The following is a 25,616-nucleotide window of genomic DNA, read 5'->3' on the forward strand; positions in this document are numbered from 1 at the left end:
AAGTGTTCTCATAAAGCACGGTTTAAATACCAGTTTTGAACAATTGTATAGATTTGACTAAAGCATAAAGTTTAAAAACCTAAAAAAAAATAAGAAGAGACATAGAGTGCCAAGAGTTATAAGAGTATCACCTTGGGATTTTCTGACTCCTTTTACGGACAAAGGCCTGAATTTTGGTATCACTTACATTGGTGTGCCTTTCACGCAGGTATTGTAGCTTTACACTAGTGGAAGCAGAGATCAAAAGCCTGTCTAATAACCAGAATTCTGACTGACACTCCTGTCAGTGTGAGCCCCGCATTATAATTAAATCAAACTTTGGCTGACTGTATAGAAGTCATCTTGACTGGGATTAACACACTGAGTATTTCAAGACCAGGAGGACAGGAGTTTGACTGTTAGGTGGTTTTTTTCTCTGTAAGTGATTGTGGTACTATTACTCCATTACTTTCCTTATCTGACAACCAAAAAAATATTTAAAAAAAAAATAATAATTTTCAACTTAAAAATAAATGAGATATTCTGAAATTATTCCATCAAGCCAATCCAAACTCAATTTTATTTTCTTGGTAGCAAGACAGATGTGAATTCTATCATTATACATTCAGCTCAATAAACATTTTAGTATTAAATCATTCATTCTAAGAACATGCTGTAATCATCTCATTAAAAAGGAAGCTTTTTACCCCCAGAATATCTTCTACTAGCAACGTTTTTCTGGATCTGGCTACATAAGCAGATACTGTAGTGCCATGTGCAATGGGCCCTGCAGGAATGAGCCGTGGTTGTCCTTCTTTAGCTCCTGGTGGTGTAAATACACACAGACTCTAGTTAGAAGGAAAAAAAAGAAAAAAAAAAAAATAAAAGAATGCAATTAGAAAGCATGGTTACTTTTACGGAGTTACTGTGCTACCTACATAGCGTAAAGGATTGAATAACGGAGGTAATATGGAGAAACACAGCTTTTGATAATGAGAAGTAGTTGGATAAACTCCACTTAACTGTTTTTGAATCTTAGGAAATCCTGCTCTAAAGTCACCATTCAGAGAACAGATAACTATCCCGCTGAAGTCAAGTCATCACTTACATCAGGATTGGACTGTGTTGACCTTGAACACACAGTACACCACCTACTCACAGAAAAAAAGACTACCTTGAAAAAGAAAGGTTGGTTTGTTTGTTTGTTTTGTAGGATGCACTCACTTATTTCAATAGAAATTACTCAAAAACTAGAGATATCTTAAATTAAATACTTTTTTCTTATAAATTGAAATGTAAATATTGAATAAATTTATTTAAATAAACTTTATGGAACAGTAAAATGCTGGAAAACAATGTCCTTATCACAGTCTCCTTAAAATTTTCCTTTATTTTTCCCCCTCAGACAACCTGCAAAGCAACAATCTGTTAGTGACAACTAATTTTAAAATCACAAAACCACAAAAAAACATCTCCCATTCAATCAGCAGGAGCAGTTCGTTTTACAAGCAAAAAGTTTCATCTTCTGCTTCATTTTTCTACCTTTGTCTCATTACATCCATCAATTTACATGTCTCCTAAAGCTACAGATGACCAGAGACTCTCAAAATTTATCGCCATCACACCCTATTCAGCACTCAGAGCTATTACCCTTTAAACACGAAGGGAATTATTTTAGGCACATGAAGAATAAATGACACAGCAAAGGTTACATATAGTATTATAACAGCAGGGATCAAATCTCTATGTTCAAGACTCCAGCTTACTGTCCTGATCTCTTGATTATACATTCCTAATATTAACACAACTAAAGCACCACCTCATAGACCCACCTTCTATTGGCAAATTGTGTTTTCTTATTTTCTATAATCAATGATCCAGTTTATTTCACCAATAAATTTGTAAGACCAGGAGTATATATAGAAAGCACCTGTATTCAGTAATTCTACTGATAAATAGCTATGAGACTTTAAATTATGACCTTAAAGCATATGAAATAAGATGAAAAATCCCTTGCTAGGAAAACAGATTTTTTAAAATTTTTATTATTTTTTTATTATTTACATAAATAATATCACAGATTGAGGATAGTGCCACCATACAAAGTACTACTACCATTCCTGGTGAGAACACATTGTGACACTCCTTTGTACTGATTAACTTCACTGTCAGACTGCTTTCATTAGGGCTGCTACGAGGGTCAATCACCAAGATTCTACAGCATCAACAGTTATGATAATTATGATTAAATATAACTAATCTGTCTCCTGTGTTTATAATTCACAAGGGTTTCTGTAACAATAGAAGACAGAAGCAGAGGCACAGGCACTCCAGATTCCAGTATCTCAGAATGCAGCGTTGCTTTGAAAGACTGAACAAAGAACTTTTCACTTATTCAAGGGAGATTTCAGCTTAGCCTTAGCAGTAAGCAGGGAGCTTTGCACTGGAATTGTTATTATTTAAATATTATGCCATTATATTCATACTTAATTCCTTGTAGGGGGGAAAAGAAAAACAAAACAAACCAACAAAAACCAAACAACCCCTCCCCCCCAAAAAACCAACCAACCAAAAAACCCCAAAAACCAAAAAAACCCAAACAAACAAAAAAAAATGCTAAAAAAAAAATCCCGCCAAAAAACTCCACCAACCAAAAAACCCCCACAACAACAAAAAAAACCCTCTCAGAAATCTAAAACAATCTATGGGCCTGATTCATTAAAAAAAGTAAGTGAAATCTAGGTACTATGAAATCAATGGAATTTTTTTTGCTCTCCTAGAGCTGTGAGTTCAGTATTCCTACAGCACTCGCATACCTTACAGTCACTAATTATGCATTATTACAGCTCCCCTGTAAATTGGGTGGTGATGCTATCCTCATTTCTTAGATGGAAACTACAATAAAAAGCTTTTATTAATATGGCTATTGTAGCTAAGGCTCCAATTACCATTTGAATACAAACTTTACAGCTCGTTACACAGACTACAGAATGCCTTGCACTATGGCTTAGAGTGAGCCAAATGGATCACAAGACGAAGAAAACTCAGGTGTGAAAGAAAGGAGACAGACTTCAGAGATCAACAGCTACCAATCTGGGCACCACGGGACCAAGTAAATCACTAAACAGGGGCTGTTTTCTAGCATGGAGTATTACAGGTACAATTTGCACCTGAAAATTCATCTGTCAGCTATAGAGAATGAAACAACTATATGAGATGCATCCTCTCATAATTTATCATTTCTTTATTCTGCAAACATGCAAGGCATATTATAAAACATACTAAACAATTCCGGAAAGAACATACAGCAATGTTCAGAAACTAAAGAGATGCAATATAATGCACCATATGTAGGTACTCCTGTGGCGATGAAGGTACATTAGCCGTGATGGATTAATCGCATTTTAGAAGGAGAAAGATGAACTATATGCTGAGGGGAAAACACATGGTCAAAGAAAAGTACAGAATTCATAGCCAAAGCACTTGTGAAGTCTATCCAAGAAAAATCAGTAGTCCAATGGTTAGGGTATTTAGTGAGTTCCAAAGAAAAACACTCAGTTCTCACAAAACCAGTGACTAATATTCATCTTGGTTTTAAGCAGAAAGTCAGTCTCAGAAAGTTCAGCAAGACAAAGAAGAGAGGTTTTCATTCAGCTTATTAATTTGCTAATATTATGATACAGATGAGAATTAAACTACCTTTAAAGAGAAAATAGAGCTGCCACATAGCATTTTAGCTCTGACAAGTCATCTGAGCATATTTATTTCATGTATCTCATGCAGTTGGAAAGAAAGACGGTTCTTCCATGGAGTAGCTCCATTGAACATGCATGGTATTTTACTCCCAAATCTCAACTTCAAAAACAGACTAACAGTTTGCACTTTTGGTAGTGATACCTAACAGCAATTAATAATCAAAATAAAGAACCAGGAGATCTTCAACCGTAACTTAAACAATACATAGTCAATAAAAAAGAAAATATGAGAATATAAAGTCCCATAATTTTCCCAAATACTATACAGACAAGGTAAGGAAAAGTTTGAGGAGACAGCAGGATGTCTGTGCACTGCTCACAGTATCTTTTGCTGCTATAACCACTTGCAGTGAGAACGTAAGTCAGTATCACAGATAAACATGAATAGCTCTTTACTGACATGGCAATGTCATGGTCTCTTTCCTGATAAAAGTTAAGTAATTATAGATATCTAGTGTAGACAGAGCATTAGATATCTCTACTGCTGAGGAAGAAGGCGGCAACCAAGGTGGGAAAGTCACTCTGGGTTTGATAAGCTACCAAAAGAGCAAACGCTTGAAGAGCAAACCCTTTGAAAGCTTCGAGATTCATGCATTCCGGAAGACAGTGGACCAAGAGATCCTGCAATTCCCTATTTTGACCTGTTTCTGTTCCTTCCAGACACAGACAGATCTCCCTACTTACATGAAGCTCAATTACACTATGATCAATCTTTTCCCAACAAGTTCCATATGGTAATGGACTTCTTTCTTTAAATGTAGTTTTAGGCAAGGGACACTAAAGTCTGACACCAGAAACCTCCTATACATTGTTGAAAACTCAGAGCACAAGGTGCTTCTTTTCCTGCCTTCTGTTCCAGCTGGGCCCAGAATCTTCACAATTATTCCTTCCCTCCTAGTTTAATTTCTTGATTCACTCTGATAAAGTGGAAAAAAAACCTCATGACTTTTGACTGATGTGACAGTGTGGCTTGGAACCCACTAATGGCCTTAACTTGACAACAGGGAGCAAGAGGTGCTTAAAAAAAACCAAACTGAAACAAAAGAGGAAGTCCCAAACATATAACAACCATAACAAAGGTTCAGCCACTGGTGGACACAGACAGATGTAACAAAATTCACCCTTTCATATTTCATAGGCACTTTAGGTAGAAGCAACATATATTTAATCTCTAATGTCTTTTTAAAATGCTAATATATGAACAAGTCTTCCAGTCTACAGGAATGTAAAATGATGTCAGGGATGTATTCAGTCCCTGAGGGATAGAAACATGACAGCATTTTCAATTCATAGCTAAACACAAAAACTTGGCTTTCAGATACATAACAGAATTAGTACATAACCAATAAGCCATAATACCATGGCTTTGGATCCTCTTTTCTTGCTGCTATGCACGCAGTCTGTCAAAATTATGAAGTAATTTACCTTGAACCTCTTTTACAGTGGCTGAAGAAACCTTCATTACTCTTCACTCTTAACAGCTAGGAGCATGCGCATGTAAAATTTCTGATGTTCATCCTGACATCCTGTCATAATCTGGCCCCACATTTGGGTTTTTTTCCTATTTAAAATCTAATGCTTGACAGAGGAAGCAGATTAAAATCCCTGTAAACAATGAGGAGTAGCAGCTCAAGTCTCATAACACAATAACATCAGCACCTCCTGACAGGTAGTTTACAGAAAGTACCCTCTCATTCTGATAGTGAACCACAGCAACTAATCTCTGGCTAGTTTTCTAACCAGTTCTGCATTCTACCTATAGTATATTCATCATGACCATATTCCACAAGTCTATTTACCCAAATATTAAATGAGAAACCAACAAAATTTCACTAAAATATATATTGACAGTTATTTATCTAATTTATTCAGTTTGATAATTTATTGACTCAAGGTTAAACTCAAGACACTGTAACTCATCAACAGCTCTCCCTCTCTGCTATCATTATCCACCAGCAAATAAGAAAGCAACAGATCTCTTCCACTTTATAAAGAGCACATGGTCTTAGAATCAATTCAAGTATAGAGACCAAGATTTTCTGAATTGACTTGCAGTTACAAGGGTTTCACCTGGAAACATGTTTAAAACACTCAAATTTCAGAGGAGATGTCTACGTATTCAAAATAATGTACCCCAGGCTGGCACAAGACCCTGAGGCAGTTTGCAAGCACGTTTTTTCTTTGATTCTTAATTCAAATCACCCACCCTATCAATGCACTAGATGGCACTGCAAATCAAGCTGCAACAATTTCTGTATGAGCCGAAATTGTAGAATAGCTTAATAAAATACACCCTGAAGCACAGAGTACGTGCACATATTTGTGGCCTCACATAATTATTTCTTTCAATAAAGTTATCTGAAACTTCTATCTGAAGGAAGGATGATCTCTTTGTCAACACGATTTGCAGCTTCAGGAAGTAAGTAACACAAGACCTCAGAACAGCTACTTTTTAAGTGTATGCCTATTAAATTGGAAGTCATGCATCTTTACATAGGAATCACAATGTAATCATGAGGTGAATTACACAAATAAGGACTTTAAACATGAAGCATCTGAAGAATCAGATAATATAATAATACATTAGAAACTGTAGCTGTGAGAAGTGTTTTAGAAATACTGTCTTGTAAAGACATCAGCTTATGGGTTAAACCCACGCCCAGCTAGCATGGTACTTAGGCAATTGATTTACACACACATTCCATCCACTACCAGGATTTCAGCAAATCCTTTAACTCATGTTTGAAGTTTATATTCAATTAAAGTCATAACATGAGAATTATGAACTATATTCATCCCCATAAGGAATAATACAGAAAACTGAAATAAAGTCCTTTGCTGGAGAGCTGCAAAACATTCCTGTTTGTTTTGGAAGTGTTTCCAGTCTCCAGTATATAGTATTTGCAAAATAGCTGTAATATACCTTAAAAGTAAATAATTTTATTTGCATGACTGCACTATTCCATGGACACAGATGATTTATTAGATGGAGAGACAGTTCAAGAAGCAGAGGCAGTATGGGCATCGGTCTGCCCAGAAACTGTATTGTTTCTAGTACCTGAATACTTTGCAATGCATTCCACCATGTGTACAGCATACACAAAAGCAGATTCTGATATGCAGAGCAACCTGTGGGGAAGGAAGGAGTTGTGCATGCAAGTGGTACTTACCTGCTTGTAGGCAATCATTTGAAAAGCAGAACGTAGTTAGCAAGGAGTACAACAAGTGCTAGCACTCCCAAGAATTTCAACAACAGAAAGCAGCTAAAATAACTGAACTTGCCACACTCATTCTGGCACCAATTCTGAGTAATACTTGCATAAAGAAACACAGTGTAACCTGCAATTGGTGTGGTATCTTCCATTTTAAGCAAATTGACTCAAGTGAAGATCCTCATCAACCAGTGTCACCATTCAACCTGACCTGTCAGCTAGAAATTACCTTGTCCTTATGCTGTTATCCAACTCTAACACAAGTCAAGATACAGTTTTGTATACTTCAACAGAGATAAAGAAAAAAAGTCTATTAAAAAAAAAAAAGTATGGACAAGTATTTTAAGAAACACTCCAAATGAGTTTTTTTTCTAAAAAAAGGTCCTCCTCTAAAGGCCAGTGATTCATCTACATTTTACAAAAAGAAAGGACCAGCTAATCTAGAGCTTTTCTTCTCATTAAACAAACTTCCAGTTTTCAGTAAGGGAAGTGCTGTCCATACTACAAATTGCACCAAAGAAAAATTTACAATTAATTCTTAGTAACCCCTGGAAAACAAAATTGCAATGATATAGCAATTATGTCAATATTAAGAATAGTAGCACACAGAATGTAATAATCATTTGCTAGTTTTCATTTTGGAAATATCTAGAATTTCTGCAAAAGGAAGTTATCTTCTATCCTATCTAGAAACTCACTATTTAATCTAGGTGAAAGGCAGTTACAGAAATTTCATATTGCAAAAATGTTCCTTAGCCGAGATTAACACGCATTAAGACTCTCAAATTTGATTTCTTTAAACAAGCACAACTATACCTACACAAATTTAAAGCAGGAACTGAAATAAAGCAGAATTAATGTTTTTGTTTCAGTTTTGATCTTAAGTTCCCTTACAGAATATAATCAGAACACACATCACTAAGCATCAGAAAAACATTTGAGAGAAAGTATCTACTTATTAACAGGATTCCTCCATTCTTACAGAATTCCCTTCCAGTATCTAATTCTCAAAAAGACATACACAGACACTCTAGAAAACCTGTACTCAGGCAACAATTATTTCTTTGAAAGCATGGTGGAAATAACTGTCACATCAGGTCTAGTTCTGAAACCTGAGGCTGCTGACTTCATAAATACCAGCAGATTGATGCATATTTCTTAAGCCAGCAAACAAAAAGCCAAATGCTAAGATTGGGCATGGGGGAAATTAGTTTTGCTGAATTGGCAAAACTTAAGTCACAAAACCAAACATCAAAAATTAAGCCACCAATAAATAGAAGCCTTTCTTCAAAATGTGGCCATAGGTGTTCAGCAACTATTTTGTCCAGACTAATGAGAGGGATTTTTATAATTTTTGAAACTTCAGCTTAAAGCATTAGCTCCTTTCTGCGATTTATGCTATGCAGTATCTTTTTGCTCCCATTTAAAAAAAATATACTTAATAAAAATACATTGACCATATTCATTGGACAGTGATTAATCTCACTTGGACACATCCTTTAAGTTAAATATTCAAAAGACAAAGATATCCAAATTAATTTTCAATGGCAATTTCTTAAAAGAAGTAGGCTGATGCACTACCATTTAGTTACAAGACTACAAACATGGGTCTGGCCCAAAGCCCACTAATGTGAATGGAAAATCTCACACTAACTTCAAAGGACTTGGGATCAGTCCCTATAATAACTACATGAAGAACATTCCATTTTGGGAGACGCAGCTACATAGCAGTGGTTAATAAAGTCAATGTGTGTTTTTAGTGGTTGGAACTTTATTCAGGAAAGTTATACTGGGAAGGAAATAGATTCAAACTGCCTAATAGGCTATTAAAAAAAAATTAAAAAAATAAAAATGCAGAAGGTCATAAAGTGCCCAGGCCCTCAAAGCATCAGAAGACTGAGAAGAAATCCCTATTATGCCACACTAATCTAACAGGAAAAAACTCACCACAGTAAGAACCCTCTAGGTCTCAAGCTGTAAAGCTAATTTTACTATCATCTTTTACAAAAGCATTTAGAGATGAACATAAAGGGATGGCTGCACTTCCAGCAAGCACTGCCTCTGGCAGCAGAAAGAAGCTCTAGTGACGGTCTGTATCACCCCCACCCATGACAGTGGACACTGTCACCTACTAATGAGAAGATTGTATTCACAACGGGTGAACATGTTACTTAAGTTATACCCCTCAGTAAAAGGGTTATTAAAAAAAAGTATGGTATTTACATACTTACAGAACTCATTTACAGGACTTTATTAGATGAAATAATCATTAAATGAAAAAAATACAAAACCAACTTCCACTTCTTTTAGGAAACCTCTGTATGGGCAGCCTTGTACATCCTGCAGATAAGGCACTATGTTTTTGAATAAGTAAAAAATATTCTCAGACAAGGTTCAAGTCACCTGCAGGTTCGTACATCTTCAATCCCATTTCCACTATTTCAAAAATGTCATTCTTTCCCTTTTTCTGAATTCAATTATGTCACTAAGAGCAAAGGAAATGGCTAATGGACTACAGAAAAATAAACTATTAAAGCTGGCTCTGTAAAGTAAGGGAACAAAAACAATGAGAAAAATATTTTCCTTTCTAGTCATTTTTTAGTAAGAAGAGTTTAGTTCATTTCTTGAACCAATGAAAAATATAAGATTTCTGACAAAGTGTGAATATTATATGAACAGAACTGGTAAGTATAAACTACTTTTTCTTCTTGATAGCCATTCAAACTAACTACAAAGTCTTGTATCATGGTAACTGTACAAATCACTCTGGATACAAAAAATATGAAATGTGTTCTAAATGCCAAGTAACAAAACAGTAAATATTGGATTCCCTGTTACTCAAATTACTGCACCAGAAACTGATTTCATACGTAAAATTTAAAAGTACAATTTATTTTATGCTAACTAATATCTACATCTAATATTTACATTTTCTCACTATCAAGTTGCAGCTGACAGTTAACAGAAAACATAACATTAAAAAAAACCCCAACCCCCGCCCCCCCAAAAAAACAACAAACAAGCCCAAACCCCAACAAAACAAAAACCAAACCCTCAGAGTTAACTAGATGAATAGGCTATGCAGAGACTAAATCAAAGTTTTCTGTTTGTTAAAGACAACTAATAATGGGGCTAAATCACAAGTTAAGTTGCAACAGCCAGAGTAACAACAACATGACTGCTAAATCATTACAAAAAAATTAAAAGGTCAAGGATCTAAATACAGGAAACATTTTTTCATTACCACTATGTTCAATAAACTTCTACTTTACAGAAACAAAGATAACATAAAGCTGTTATTCAGCACTCAGGTAGTATTTCCTGCTAAATGGCGTGCAAAATGAAATCAAAGTGTCATTGTCAAATTTGAAAATGCACTTGTAACTGTACTGAAAACCAGCATCTTAATCCAGTGTACTTACATTATTGCATTCTCCCAGGAAATACAGTGCAAATCCATCAGCTTTCGTAGCTGCCAAAGCAATAATAAAAGAAATAACTGTACTCACAGGGGGAAATCGAACTTATACAAGATCTCTGAGGTGAAACCACAGATTCAGTTCCATTTAGGACAAACATCTACAGTTCTAAAGGTGAAGGTCTATTGCTGTGTCCCTTGAAACTCCCCAGGTATGAGATAATTTTCCCCATTGTTATTTACTACATTCTAAAAGATAATTAGAAATGTCTTTATAGATCTTATTTTTATTCCAAGGCCTAATGTCTGTAAATTTGAATTAATTCATATGACAGTATAGAAGTAACATAAGAACGTGTATTTACAATATAATCAGCCAGATAACATTATAATTTCCATGAGTAAAATAAATACCATTCAAAGATGGTAAGTTTTATTTGTCTTTGCCTTAAGATAGAAAATGATGGGAAAATAAAATGTTGCAAATATTGCCATAAAAATGTGTTTCAAAACAGTTTCTATTTTCTGTACCTGCCCCATATTAAAAACACTGACACACACTAGAAAGTTCATACTTGTCCTATTTCTGCCAGATTCAGACTGTTGTATGAAACAGGGTAAAGTCAAGTTCCTTAACATCTCAAAAGTTTGAAGTCAACCAATCATCATAATTTACTGCTAAAATGAAAACTCTCAAAATCAGAAGAGGATAGGGGAATCAATGTCTTTTATCTGGCTTTACACAATAGACTTTGACACTCTGAGTGTAAGTCTGTCTTTCCAACAGTTAATAAACATTCTAACCAGTAAATGCACATATCTGATATTCATTTTTTATGAATGAACACAAGAATCCATTTAGTACATTTCAGGGGAGTGATTAGACTTGTGTGTAATTAAATCAATTGGCTTTCTGCATTTCTTCGACAAAAGGAAAAAATCCCACTGTGTAGTTACTTGCTTATAGTCACTTGTGTAACAGCAATGAGAGTTCAGGACATGGTAATTTGCATTCAGATTTTAAATCCTTCAGCTGCAGTACATAAGCATATTGAGCTACCAGACAAATAAGTACTGTAAAGGAAATAGTATAAAAAAATCCAAAGTCATCTGCTTTACAAAAGAAAAAAAAAAAAATTGTAGAAAATAGCAGACTGTCTCCTATAGCTTCTTGCTTGCTGTGTATTAACAAAATCCAGTCTGATTTGCTGTCTGCTAGACATCAGTATCCAAGTAACTACTTCAGAAAAATCAGTAAATATAAGTGGACCTTTTAAAACATCATGTATATAAACCAGAATTCATTGTTACAAGATGATGAAGTAGTAGGGTCAGTAAAACCTTTCTAAAGAGTTGACTGAAAGCTATACTGACCAAAGCTACTGCTAATTCCTACTGAAATCTGAGTACATCCACTCTGGCTAAAAAGAAACTGAATTACACTTATATTGTTACTGAGAATTTTTTTTGTTTTATTTCCTAACTTTTGAACATGTGTAGCATTTTCTTACCACGAAAGGTATTTACATCAGATAGAAAAAACTATGGTTAACAGCTGAATGTAATTACAGATCACATAAAAGATGTGTTCTCTTTTATTAACATCTCAGGTGTGTTTCAAATGGGGTTCAAGTATGCAGTGATATTATCAACAGATTTTTTTTTTACTTTCAATATTGACATTGCAACACCACCATAACCGGAACAGTCTACTCTGGTCCATTTAACAGGAGGCTTTAATTTTGCAATTTGATACACAACTTTATCCAAAGATGAAATTTACTGAGGTGCAGTCAGGGATTCATTGAGGGACAAAAGGCAAAGTAAGCTCATACTGAGACAACATCCAAAGAAAACACCATTATCCCTCAATACCTGTCTTTGTTAACTAAAACACGTAAGAAATATGCTCCACACTGATGCTAAGTAACAGCTCAAGGACATCTGATTCTCCTTCTTACCTATTTTTATGATGCTGCTCAGTTCATACAGAAGTAGTTGATTATCCCCTCCTGTATCCAGGCGCTGTTCTATGTAGCTGTTCAATTCGTACACTACACCTTGCATATTCGTATCCTGGTACTACGGAAGCAAAGATAAGAACAACATTTTAGAACAATTCAGATGTATTTTGGAGGTTTTAAACAAAAAACTGCATTAAAAGTAATAGGGAGGTACTTCAGCACCAAGCCAATTGTGTCTGTCCTAATCCACCTGCCTTAAGAACTGGGTTGCTGCCAAGCAAGAGGCATGGCACTCCACTCCGTACTCCATTAGACATTTGTTCATAGTGTACACCACTGAGCAATCAGTAATCGCCTAAACTTGGTCAAGATCACATGACAGTGTCTCACAAAGAGACTGAGGGATGCGTCAATTATGAGGTGAGTAACCTTCAACTCCTTCCTTTTAAGCTCCTACTCCACTATAAAAGGTGGCAACTAGCTGACTTTGCCAGCATCTTCCACCTCAAATTCATTAACCTAGTGACAGAACTGTGCCAAGCCCCACAGCTTTGAGGTGGTAGCTCAAGTTGCTCAGCAGTTACTATCACCAAGCTGAAGGACAGAAACCAGGAGTCAAATATCACACTAGTCACTGTGGCTTTAGAGGCATCTGTTTCAACTGAAATGGCAGACAAAGCCAGAAAGAGATTATGAATCATTTAGGATATTTAGATGGGAGCAATGAGGTGCTGGTTGCTGGTATGATGAAACAGCCTGACATGGCTAAAATACCATAGGAAAGGAGATGCAGCCTCCCTTCAGGGGCCCAGCTGCATTTGGTTATCCAGTTCCCAAATCCTGAAGGGCTGATGAAACTGGCAGTAAATGTGCATGTGTAGCATTACAGGATGACAAACAAGAATTTCACAGAAAGCAATACTTGGCAGTAAATAAAGATTCATTACCCTGCCCAAAACTGGTAATGTGGTAACTGAAGAAAGTAATATGGTCAATTACTTACTGAACTCAGTGATGCAGTAAATTATGTTGATTAAATTAAAAATGAAGCTGATGATATTTAGACGAATTAACGTGGCTTGAAAGACTAAGACTTATTCTTCTGCTCACTCATACTTTAGGGCCAAATGCAATACAGACTACACTAACGTAAACAGCACTATGGAAAATGCCATGAATGTTCAGAGTACCACAGTCTACCCACTACTCCTATGCTCATGTGCATGTATGTAACTCTTCCCTGTAGCTCTCTAGATCTTTGTAACTTTGGGTAAATCTGTACACATCACACTTACTGATGGATTTCACATGTAACTTATGATCTATTCCATAATATAACCTTATTCCTACTATTACTTTAATGCATTTCTATGCACAACACACTATGTCATGAATACAGAGCATACAGCCATATATGTTTAGGATACATTTGGCTTCATCTCAAAAAAACCCCAAGAACCCAACAAATGCTACAAACAAAAAACCCAAGTGCTTGCTGATAATATCCATTCCTGATTCCTTCAAATTAAGGACATCTTGATCTTGATTTTAAAATGGCAATCTTTGCTGTAACCCCTTCTTAATACATCGTGTGGTATTAATCTATTGATGCAGATGGACATATTAGAACATTTAAGACCTAGGGTGTCCAAAACTTCTCAGTGTATAACAAACAACATTTAATAATTCTATGAATTGATGTGATGGTTATAAATTTTGACAGTGATACAAAGTCACAGAGCATACATGCATAACCTGCTCTAAGTCTTGAGTGTACAATACAATATGCCTTTATCATGATTAGCACCGTATGGCCCCTGGCAAGCTTCCATTGACCATCCCCACAGTTGTGCCCCACATTTACTACTGTACGATTCTTTGAAGGGAGAAAACAATAGCATAGTTTCATTAAAGTACAATTTTTAGACTTATGATACAGCTGTAAGTAGCCATATAACAGGAAAATGAATGAGAGTCTATATTATTCATACACGCCAACCTGTATATGCAAAAGTATGTGTAGTCACATATCGTAAAGTAACAATAGCTAATCAAGCACACGTGCACTGAGCCTTTATCACATGGAAAAATGCCTTCTCAGAACCTGGAAATGCATATATATGTCTTCGCCTGTGATGCGCAATCAGGATTAAATCTGATCTTCAAAGGTTAAAGCTAATACATTAAGAGAAAGCATCATCAAAATGAGCCCACTGGCATAACAGCCATTGCAGAATAACAACTTTCCCATAATCAAGCAGCAGTTCCATGTGCATAGTAATTACATAATAAGCTATGTGCCCTTTATCCTCACCTCTGCAACATATGCTTGCAAACTTTTTGTAAGCAGGGCAAATCATTGCATGCATCCCTGGTACTAAAAAAATGGTAGTTGCATAATACATGCACTTGAAATACGACAGATTTCTACTACTGACAATCATTGGATCCAGTGCTGTTGCTAACACAGACCTGTGCATATCTGGTGTAAAACTTACTTTAGGAAAAGAATTCCTCAAAAAAATTCAACATACTTGGCGGAAAAAGACTACTTGTTTGTCATCAGATATAGTGAAAGTACTGCTTCTTAATTCATTACGGCAGTGTAGTTTGCAATGTAAACATCATTAATACTCAATTCCTTTTACTTAGTTCTTCCTATTGTTGATTTCCTTCTATTTAAGATTCAGTGTCTACAAGTATTTCTTCATATTTACTGTAAAATTCTGAATTTCAGTGACATTACATTAAAATAATTCAAGTAGACTAAAAACTGGTTTAGCACTATCATGCCACTATCATACTGGCATATTTCTAGTAGCTGCATATTATTATAATGCTGTGAAAAAGAATAACCATTAAGGAAAATCCTGTAATAAGTAGTCATATTCAAATTTATAAATACGAAAGAAGGACATTTTTGCAGGACTTATCTAAAAATGATTCTGCTTTCTGTCTTTAGAATACTATGGTACAACAGAAGACAGCAGCCCATGACAGGTGATTTACAAACAGTGCTGTGACTTAGATCTAAACAAAGAGGCTGAGAATCATAAACATTTTATTCCATGAAAGGAGACAACAAAATATCATAGAGTGAGATGAATTTTAAGCATTCATCCTGGACAATTAAGACACACACACACAAAAAAAAAGAAAGTTCAAGGACTAAAGTAAATTTTATATCTGACAAACTGAAATGAAGTTTAATTTTCATGCTTTCATGCTTATAGGGTAGCTATGCCAAGGGCATTTTGTGCCGCTGCAGAAAAGAAAAAGCCCTTCTACTGTCACAAAAAGCCTTCATTAATACAGCACAGGGTCAATAAATGCCAACATAATCCAGAAGTTGATCTGTTTTCTCTGTAACTTCTTCAAATGTCTTCTGAATAGCAATGAGAAGAGCAAGTTCCCATGTAATACTCCCTACCACAGAGCTCTTTCTCCACAGCAACAACTGCCTGGTTCTGCAACAGAAACATGTCCTTTTACAGACCACATAGTGTATGACATTATCACAAAAAGGAATGTGAATAAATGGACAGCCCAAATTCCATGTAATGTGGAGAGAGATGGCCAAATGTACTTCGGGGATGCAGAATTTCATTGCATGATGCTAGGAAAAAAACAGACAGACAAAAAACCTAAACAACCAAACAAAAAAAACCCAACCCCAAACAAAACCAAAACAACCAAACTGTGAAAGCCACAAAACATGGGTGGAAGTGGCCACATCCAGAGAGATTCCTTTTGATGTTGCTTATTTTCCACCTGTAATATAGATATCTTAGGCTGGTTTCAGATGATGTGAGAGAGAACCACAACACAGAGCTTTTTGTCAGCTGATGGAGGAGGCCTGTAGCTGACCACAGGGCTATGAGGGCCAGAGCGGTACTGCTTGTGGGAGGTGGCTGTAAAGTTCTGTTTTGTTACAGGCTCAATGGGGAAGCACAGCACAGGTATTTTGCCCAGGAAACAGGAGAAGGTGCTGACCTATCACACCAATATGCGTTGAAAGCAGGCTTTTGGGAAAGCAGGGACCAATTCTTCTAGCATGCACCAGGCATTTTCATCCACCAATGGGTATAAAGAAAGAAATGCTTGCAGAAAAATAAATAAATAATTATCTAATTAAACCATTAAGAAAATTGAGAAAAAGACACACAGCTGCACTGATGGCTAGTTCACATCTGGAATAGAATCTGGTGCTTCTAATTTTGGGGCACAGATAACTAAGGGATAATTGTGTCCTACTAACAGTGAAAACACATCTAAACTGCACATGTGAAACAACAGAAGTATGGATCTGGACTTCATCCATTACAAAAGTAAAACAAACGAACAATCAATCAAACAATAAAAACACCACCAAAACAAACACAAACAAAACCACCAATAACAAAAACCACACCACAAAGAAAACCTACAGAAGGAAGCAATACTGCTACTTTGCTTCAAGGTGGACATGCTGAGCCAAAGGATGTCAAATCCCCAGACTGAAAATTAACAGTGGACAGAATGTTGTAAGCAAGCTTACAGTGCAGAGCTGACCTTCAGAGGTGCAGAGAGCTTGGAGAGGAAGCTCAGAAAAATCTCTCTGCTCTAAAAAAAACCCCAGAAGGGGTAACCAGGATTGGCTGGAGTAACCAGTTTTGTTTAAACTTGGACACTGAAAAGCAAGAAGAGAAGCTATAAAGAGCAGACTTAACTGAGGTGACTAATTTTAATACTTTTACATAGCCTCAGAGAAAACTGCTTCTACACGCATTCGTCTGACGCCTATTCTCTTCTTGTTTTGACTGTAGAGGACATGGGTTAGAACTTGCTCAGTACATAAACTTTAGCATTGAGACACTGTACACAGGTGAATTGTTTGTTTGTACATCAAACACTGTACATGAGAAAAGCAAAGAAGGAAAAATATGAGATGACATTTGGCAGGATGAGCCCTACTATGTCAAAAGATGCAAACCGGCTCACTATGCAGAGAAAGGATTCACTAATTTTGAAGGTACATGTTTCCCAGCCCGTTTACATAGCTGATCTCCCAGCCTTGAAAAGATGGTGAACATCTTCCCTAGGAGAAGCGTCTTGCTAAATAGCCCCAATTCACTGGCATCCAGTTCTAATTGTTCCATCAGCTTCTTCCCTATTATCAAATGGCAACACTGAAACAAATTGCTTCATTAGTAATAGGAAAAATACATAAAAAAAATAAAGACTTGTCTTATGAGAAAAGAACATTATGATTGCAAAGAAGTAACTATATAAGCTGTTATTAACTGTAAGGCTCATAAAACTGCATTAATATCTCAATTATATCATCTCTCTAGATTATATAATAAAACAGCATAATGAGCTTCATTTTAACTTGACAAGGCTGAATACTGCTCCTCTTTTTAAAAAGCTTTTTATAAAATCACATTCCCTCCTAATACTTGACTTGCAAGCACTCTAAAGACATCATGTACAAAATTAAAAATAAACTTCTAATTTTCCTACCACTGTTGCTTATCACTGCCACAGTATCCACAAGATTTTCTTTATAAAGACATCAGCTTATACAAGCATCTTCTCATGACAATGGGTGCAATGCCATTTGCATCACTCCTAAAGGCTAAATATGTGTTTGCTCTAGTTCCCCTAACTTCTTGATTAATTCGCTGCAGTTTTCAGTTCTGAGACTGTGTGAAAACATTCAAATCACATCTTTAATAAGGAAATACTACAAAGAATAAGCTTGCTTTGCCAATGTGCCATAAAAAGCAAAAACTTCTATTATCAGTTGCACGGTAAAGATACATGCAATTACTGCAACTGTTTACTGAAAACACACTTGCTAATTTTGTAACTGTCAGTGACATACTGTGCTGGGTGCTAGCTGGTGCCAAGGCAGCTGCCAAAAGCTCCAAGTCCAAAAAGGGGAAAGAAGAGGATTAAAGTATTATTCCTGTTTCCAAGAAGAAGGTACTATAAATGAGCTAGTCAATTGCTAGGTAATAATTTTCTGATGTTTATATGGTAAACTTCTGCAAAGTGATTTGCTGTTGGCATCACTGGAGTTTACAAAGCAAAGGTACTTGCCAAAAAGCAGCTTCACTGGAAGTATTGTTCAAGTAAACATGGAATGAAAAGTCATTAAGCAAAACGAACAACAGCTAATTTTGATGTGATCATATCGGGAACATGAAGTATTTTTGTTTAAACTTCAGAATCTGAGGTACAAAAGAGCACATAGTGATCATGGGAAACTTAGCAGCACGTAGAACAAAACCCTGGCTATAGTTCACGTAGGAATGGGGTTATTTTTGCCAACTGAAAAGAATAACATGTCTCTGATGCACACTGTTTTCACTAATACTGTCAAAGAAATACAGTGTTAGTCTAGATGTACATGAATACATACGCACTTAGTATTCAAACTCATGCTCCTCGATTTTCATTTCCTTTGTGGATAAACCAGCAAAAACAAAGTATAAAATCCAGCTTAAGTTTGCTTCATCAAAATAGTTCAAGAGTTGGTTTTCTTTCTGAAATCCCTTTGCCCAGAAAGCCCTTTCTGGAGCTATGATGGATGGGATCAGCCAACACACATCTGCACAGTAAGTAAGCAGAAGAAACTCAGCATTTCCAAGGATGCTCCCAATACTATATCATGTGGCGATTTTGTCCGCAGTTACATATATTTCATAAACACTGGAATCTAGCATGCAGGAAAAAGTTCACAGGTTCACTGTTTGGTCACAGATGCTCATGAGATGTTTTGTAACCAGTTGCTCTTATGCCAGAAGCAGCCTACAGGAACAGCGAAATCTTCCTCCACCCTGCATCAAATTATTATGTCAGGCCAATCTAGGATAAATTTATATGTAACTTCTGAACACCAAAATACTGATGAAATTGCCATTAGTAGGCCAGATTTAAAAACAATAAATTTTGAAAAGCTTCTTTTCTGTTCTACAAATCTCAAAATTTAATGTAGGTGGAAGGTTTTTCCTGCTTCCTCCTTGTTTCAAAAACATGCAACATAACGCTGATAGCCAAGATTGCTACTTGATTTTCATTTTTCTACTCAGCTGCTAAAAATGGCAGAAGATTAAAAATGCAGTTTGTATACAACTGCAGTTTTCAGAACTTCTTCAATTTTCAAAGTGTGATACTGCAGTATACACCCTTGAAAAACACCGACATTTCCTTCCAAGTTCAGTATTTAGAGCCCAATAGCTCTAACATGCATGTTTATAAAGAAAAAAAGGACAGGCTTTCTGGGGCGAGAAAGGGGTTCAAGAAATTTAATATACAATATCCTCCCCCAATTTAATTCTGTTGTTCTGTGTAAGCACAACAGAAAGGAAGACTATTGAACCAACCAATGACTATGAATGTTCTCATGTTGTCACTCTGCCCAACATTGAAAGATGGAAAAAAACCCCACATTAATCCAGCAATGAAAACCACATTTTTTCAACGTACTTTTACCTTGATTTATAGCTAATATTTTAAAGCAGTTGGTGATTTAATTCTGCAATAATTTTACTTTCAGTAACCTTTATTTTTGCTTCCCTATGATATAAACTCCTTCTTGCAGAAATTTTCAGGAATTAAAATTGTAACTTAATGACCTTAAAACTTGTAATTCTTCAGTCAGCATGAACATGTCTTTTTGTCTGAAAAACATTACTCACATACAGAACTTTCCCAATTTAAATTCAAATTTACGTTCAGATTTTAATTAAACTGGCATCTGTTTGAGCTGCTACTGAAGAAGATTATGTGTTACAAGGGTCTACGTCGTAATATATGGCATTATTCAAAAATACTATTACAAACACGTTCATTTATAATGTGGTGCATTGCTAAGTGCCCACAGGTATTTTTCTTTAAAAAGCAGAGTAACACAGTGTACACGCCAAATGCACAATGACTGATAGCATAAAACCCCCCAAAAAACAATGGAGAAAACATTTAGTTGAGAACATCTGAAGTATTATCTGCACCTCTCTGACTCCAAGACTTCAAGTGACACCCATTCATTTTCACAAAAACTCTAAGTCAATATACACGACTTTGACCGGCTGAGATCATAGAATCACAGAATGGTTTGGGTTGGAAAGGACCTTAAGATCATCTAGTTCCAACCCCCCTGCCATGAGCAGGGACACCTCACACTAAACTATGTCACCCAAGGCTCTGTCCAACCTGGCCTTGAATACCACCAGGGATGGAGCATTCACAACTTCCTTGGGCAACCTATTCCAGTGCCTCACCACCCTCACTGTAAAGACGTCTGGGACCAGTGTGCCTGAGAGGCAGAGGGGATGATGACTGGCAGGGCAGACTCAGGGTGGGGGGTTTTGCCTTAAATAGCTCAAATGTGGTAACCTGGATATGTTTTGTAACTCCATTTTACAGAATTTTAGATAAAATGTGCATCTATTCACCAAATTAATGACAAATAAACAGAATGTTCTTCCACAGAAATAATTACAGCTTCTAAGATTTTTAGATAGATCTTTAATTATTTTGAAATCATAGAATGATTTGGGTTGGAAAGGACCTTAAGATCATCCAGTTCCAACCCCCCTGCCATGGGCAGTGACACCACACACTAAACCATGTCACCTAAGACTCCGTCCAACCTGGCAGGGCAATATAGATGCAGACACACTGATAACAATAAACTTCAGTTACACTTACAACTATAGGTATTTACTCAAATGCCATTAACTGTCGAATACCAACGGATGACCAAAAAAAGTGTTATAAATTAATGGATTACTAAAACATACTATTTTGACCTAAATTATCAACACCCTTATACATCTACAGCACATCACATGTATGGACAAACCCTGCTTGAATAAACTAATTTTAGACAAAATTTAACTTCTTTTTGATAGTGGTGTAAGAGGAGAACTGCATTCCCCCTTATGCCAGCCCTCTGCTTTCAGGGTTACCAAACTGAGGTTTCCACTGCCAACCTGTTTCCACTCCTTCCACATGCTGGTATTTTCCAAAGAACTTCTATTGGGAGCAAGACCACCCAGCCAGATTTTGCAGTCTTTCAATAAGCCTTATTTTCAATATGTGTCTGACAGTATTGTGTTTCTCCTGGGAATAAGAAACAGCTTATGCAAGACATTCAAGAAGAGGAGCAAAATAGGACCATGATTCCACCTCAGAAAGCTGTAAATGGCTTCCTCATACGAAATAACATTTAGATGCTTCAGGCTGACTGGATGCATCTCAGGGCAACAGATTGTCCTGTGCTGATTTTTTGTTATTCCCAGCAAAGGCACTGGTTTCCAACAGATCCTCCTAACTAGTCCTCCACCACAGACCAATATTCTGCAGGCACAGGGTCAACCAGATGTAAGGCTAGTGTTGGGAATTTATTACTGAATATGTTTTTGAACATTTTAGATTATATTTCATATAGTACTGCACAATATTTCAAATTAAAGAATACCACAGCACACGTCAAAGGCAGTTATTAGATAGTGCATATTCCTTCCTTTGTTTCCTCCTATGCTTGCCATCTCTCAAGGCAGTAACACTGATTAAACAGTTACGCTGTTATGATCAAAGTCCTGTGATTTTCCTAGTTTCCATTAAATACCTTTTTAAAACTGGATCATGAAAATAGCACTGTGAGAACTCTAAATTTGCTAATGTAAAATACTCTTTAATTTATTCACAGCCAATCAAGTGTTCTTAATATTTATTTTCCTTGTTAACTGTTCCTTGGTCAGTCAGTACATCCTTTTTTTAATTTTTCCTATGGAGATCCACTATGTCAAGGGAATATAGTCAAATCTTGATCAGACACTGCACAAAAATTATCTCAAGTGAACAGTGGGCCTCTTGAGACTACATCTCTTTTTAGAGAGGAGAGTAGCACTTACCCTGCTGACTTCTTTAGGAGTCGTTTCATCTAAAAGGAAATAAAACAAACAATTAGGCACACAGGGAAGTTTCAAGGCTTAATGAAGAACAAGATATCAAACTTCAGACAACTTTTGCACCTTTGTACAAAACATTTATACCATGGTTCAATAAAGTAACTGAAATATCCTAAGACTTGTGTGCACTTACAGTCTTTTAAACTTCTAAATCTAAAAGTCAATTAAAATTACAATAAAGTATTCAGGAATTCTGTCCTGACTTAGTAAGAATTCAACTACACTTCGTAAGTCAATTCACAGATAAGATAAACCAGTAAGTCCTATATCATTCTACTAATTTTATACTCCAGTAAGGCAATTGTTAGTGTTGCACAGTCTGAGAAGTAAAGGCCCTTTGCTATCCAACATACGCCACTGACATCCTACATACACAAGCAAGTTTAGGGAGCATACTTCAACTTTCTGTTCTGAAGATAAAGGTGCTATTCCTGTTGACTTCTTTGGATGTGACCACAAGAATAGAAGAGTATCACTGAGGTAATCTGGCATAGCACATTAAAAACACATTGTTTACAAGTGTTTATATTTTTGTATATACACACATACTCTAGAATGTTTTGTCCTTTCAAATGCAAGCAGATCTCATGCATTTTTTTGTAATTTAAATATGTAAAACAAACACAGATACAATACCAGAGGACCAGTTAAACATTAACTAGTACTTCTGAAAATGAAGATAAAGCAGTTACATTGCAAGAACGCATCTGTCACAGGAAGAGTTTCCAACTTCCAGTTCAACAACACCAAAAGCAGCTTGAACACATCCTTAGAAACGTCCAGATGGTTAGCTGTTTCTAAAACGGTTAGTTGCTTCTAGAACATGAAAGGAAGTATTTGTAACCTTTTATTTGATACTAGGAATCAAATTACTATGCTTTGGAAATTAATTCTAAGTCACCAAATAGATTTAATCTCACAGAGAAAGATCATATGTTTCTGTTTGTGGCCCTTAATTTACACATATTTTGATACATAGAATAGTTAGGGTTGGAAGGGACCTTAAGATCATCCAGTTCCAACCCCCCTGCCATGAGCAGGGACACCACACACTAAACTATGTCACCCAAGGCTCTGTCCAGCCTGGCCATGAATCTCTATTGAATAGATTTTCAGATATGTGTATCAGACATAAGCATGGTATCACCTAGGCTGCTTAATGCTGTATTTTCTCAGCCCCAGGTGAAGGAGGGATCTACAGGTGCCCCTTGAGAAGGGCACATTTACAAGTAATTCAGTGTTATCACCATCAAAGTCATCATGCCACCTAAGATGCTTGCCATCTAAGAGCTTTTAAACAATAAAGCTAGAAAAAATATTTTATAGAAAAGAGATTCAAAACCCATTTTCCAATGAAAGAGCTCCCTAAAATCACCATGAGTGAATATTAGTCTTCTCTTAACCCTAATCAAATTATATACCAGTATTTATATGTGTATAACATGGACATAAACTTGAGCTGTTTAACATAGTTCTGCTATTTGCAATGCAATGTATAGTACATACTTTGCAGTGTTCAGTGTTGTTGTCTTCCTTGACCAGAATCTACATACCAGCCAAAAAATCCATCTCCCCGACTACCTAATTTCTGACACTAAGCAAGAGAATATATAAACAACAGAAAACTGAGTGATGACATGATACTTTCTCTGGAGTAACTGAAACTCTCTGTTTTCAGTAACCAAGAGATCAAACATTTCTTAAGTAAGTGGTGACTAGGATGGGGTTTTCTTCCTCACGCTTGAGGGGGGTAGGAGGCATGTCAGATTTTGTTTCTTTTCTAAAGCCAAGCCACCACCCTTCAGCATTCACAACATTCACCAAGTTCCATGGTTTAAATACATATTATGAGAAAACTCACCTCTGTTCTACTTTAATCTGCACATTATGAATATCATCTGATGCCCTCCATTCATCTTATCTAGAGAGCCTGTGATTCTACAAAATCTCTCAAACAAGCCCTTCTCTGCTTGACACCCTACTAAAACCTTTCCTGGCTTCAAAGGTCTGCTCTAGTTTCCTACTGGTGCCAAGCAAGCTACTTGGCACTGCTGGTTGCTCTCATCACTCCTTCCTCTAACCCACGGAATCCTTCCAGGCTGGGAATTCCAGAATTACAGGCAATATTGCAGCCCAGGGAAACACAACAGGGACTTTCAGAATGACAAAGAATGATTTATTTTTCTCTCCGAAAGGAGTAATTCCTAAGTTTTTCCCTGTTTCTTGATGGTTACTACACACTGGGCTAACATTTTCAAACATTTACATTCTGTAATACCAGTATCTCTCTCCACAGTGCTAACAAATAATTAAGAGCCCATTACTCTATATGCAAAATTAGAAACATCTTCCCCCATGTAAAGCAGTCCACATTTACCAGTGTTAACTTTGTCAGCTATTTTATCTCTCAGTTACTCAGTACTTTTAGCACCTCGAGTAACTTCAAACCCTAAAAAACCAAACAAAACAAAATGCAGTTTTCAAGTTAACATCAACCCTGCATCCTCTTACCCAAATCATGTACGTATATGCCGAAAAGTGTGGGTAAATCATAGAAGTGATCTCCCTCTACTGGATCAAAATTAATTTATTGTATCTGTCTAGTATAAATGACTACCACCCCAATGCTGTGGCTTTCACACCACTGTGAGACGTAACTGCTACTGCAGTTTCGAATGATAGACACAGGACAGGTTAAATGCACCCAATCTAAAGCTTACTACACAATATAGAAGTCTACATAATTTCTACTTCAGCCACCATAAAAAAAATAAAAATCAGTGCTCCAATATCAGAAAGAACAATTCATGATTTCCTATTCTTTGAGATCCCTGACAATGCAATTTCATAATCTGAACAAGATGCTATAAATGTCATCAACCCAACATGAGACTTCTCACATACATATATAATACTGTGCTTTAGTCTGTGTAACATGAGATACACAGGTGTCACTCCTGCTTTGCAATTCATTGTTAATTCCTTTATTTATAGTAACTAATATTTTCATTACAATATTTTATTTATTCATAATAAAGGAATCATTATTTTACTAAGAACATGTATAAGGGTAACACATGAAGCCACCATCCAAGTCTGAGCCCATTTTGCTGGGTACAAGACATGAAAATGGACAGATGGTCCTTGTATCAAAAGACTTTTGATTTCTTTCTGTGAGGAAGTTAAAAGAAGCATGCTAGCCAGGAAGGAAAGAAATAACACCCATGGTATTCACTAAAGGTAAGCATTATGGCACAATTATTAGTGACATGTTTTCAGAATATAAAAAAATATATAATCAATATGCTGCACTTTTTTCTTTTCTT

At 36.2% G+C, this 25,616-nt stretch overlaps 1 protein-coding gene across 1 annotated transcript in view; it reads right to left on the reverse strand.

Annotated features, from left to right (window-relative positions):
* PDE10A (phosphodiesterase 10A) overlaps positions 1-23,859 on the reverse strand; it is a 68,591-nt gene extending 44,732 nt beyond the window's left edge. Inside the window, exons 1-5 of the mRNA XM_010012751.1 lie at positions 23,844-23,859; positions 22,234-22,262; positions 12,326-12,446; positions 10,369-10,418; positions 687-827 (exon numbers count right to left, since the gene is read on the reverse strand). Coding sequence (XP_010011053.1) covers positions 687-827; positions 10,369-10,418; positions 12,326-12,446; positions 22,234-22,262; positions 23,844-23,859 — 357 coding nt within the window. The remainder of the gene's footprint in view (positions 1-686; positions 828-10,368; positions 10,419-12,325; positions 12,447-22,233; positions 22,263-23,843) is intronic.
* Between the last annotated feature and the right edge of the window lie 1,757 nt (positions 23,860-25,616).

The sequence above is a fragment of the Nestor notabilis genome, unplaced genomic scaffold (assembly GCF_000696875.1).
Source record: "Nestor notabilis isolate BGI_N333 unplaced genomic scaffold, ASM69687v1 scaffold19964, whole genome shotgun sequence".
NCBI lineage: Eukaryota > Metazoa > Chordata > Aves > Psittaciformes > Psittacidae > Nestor > Nestor notabilis.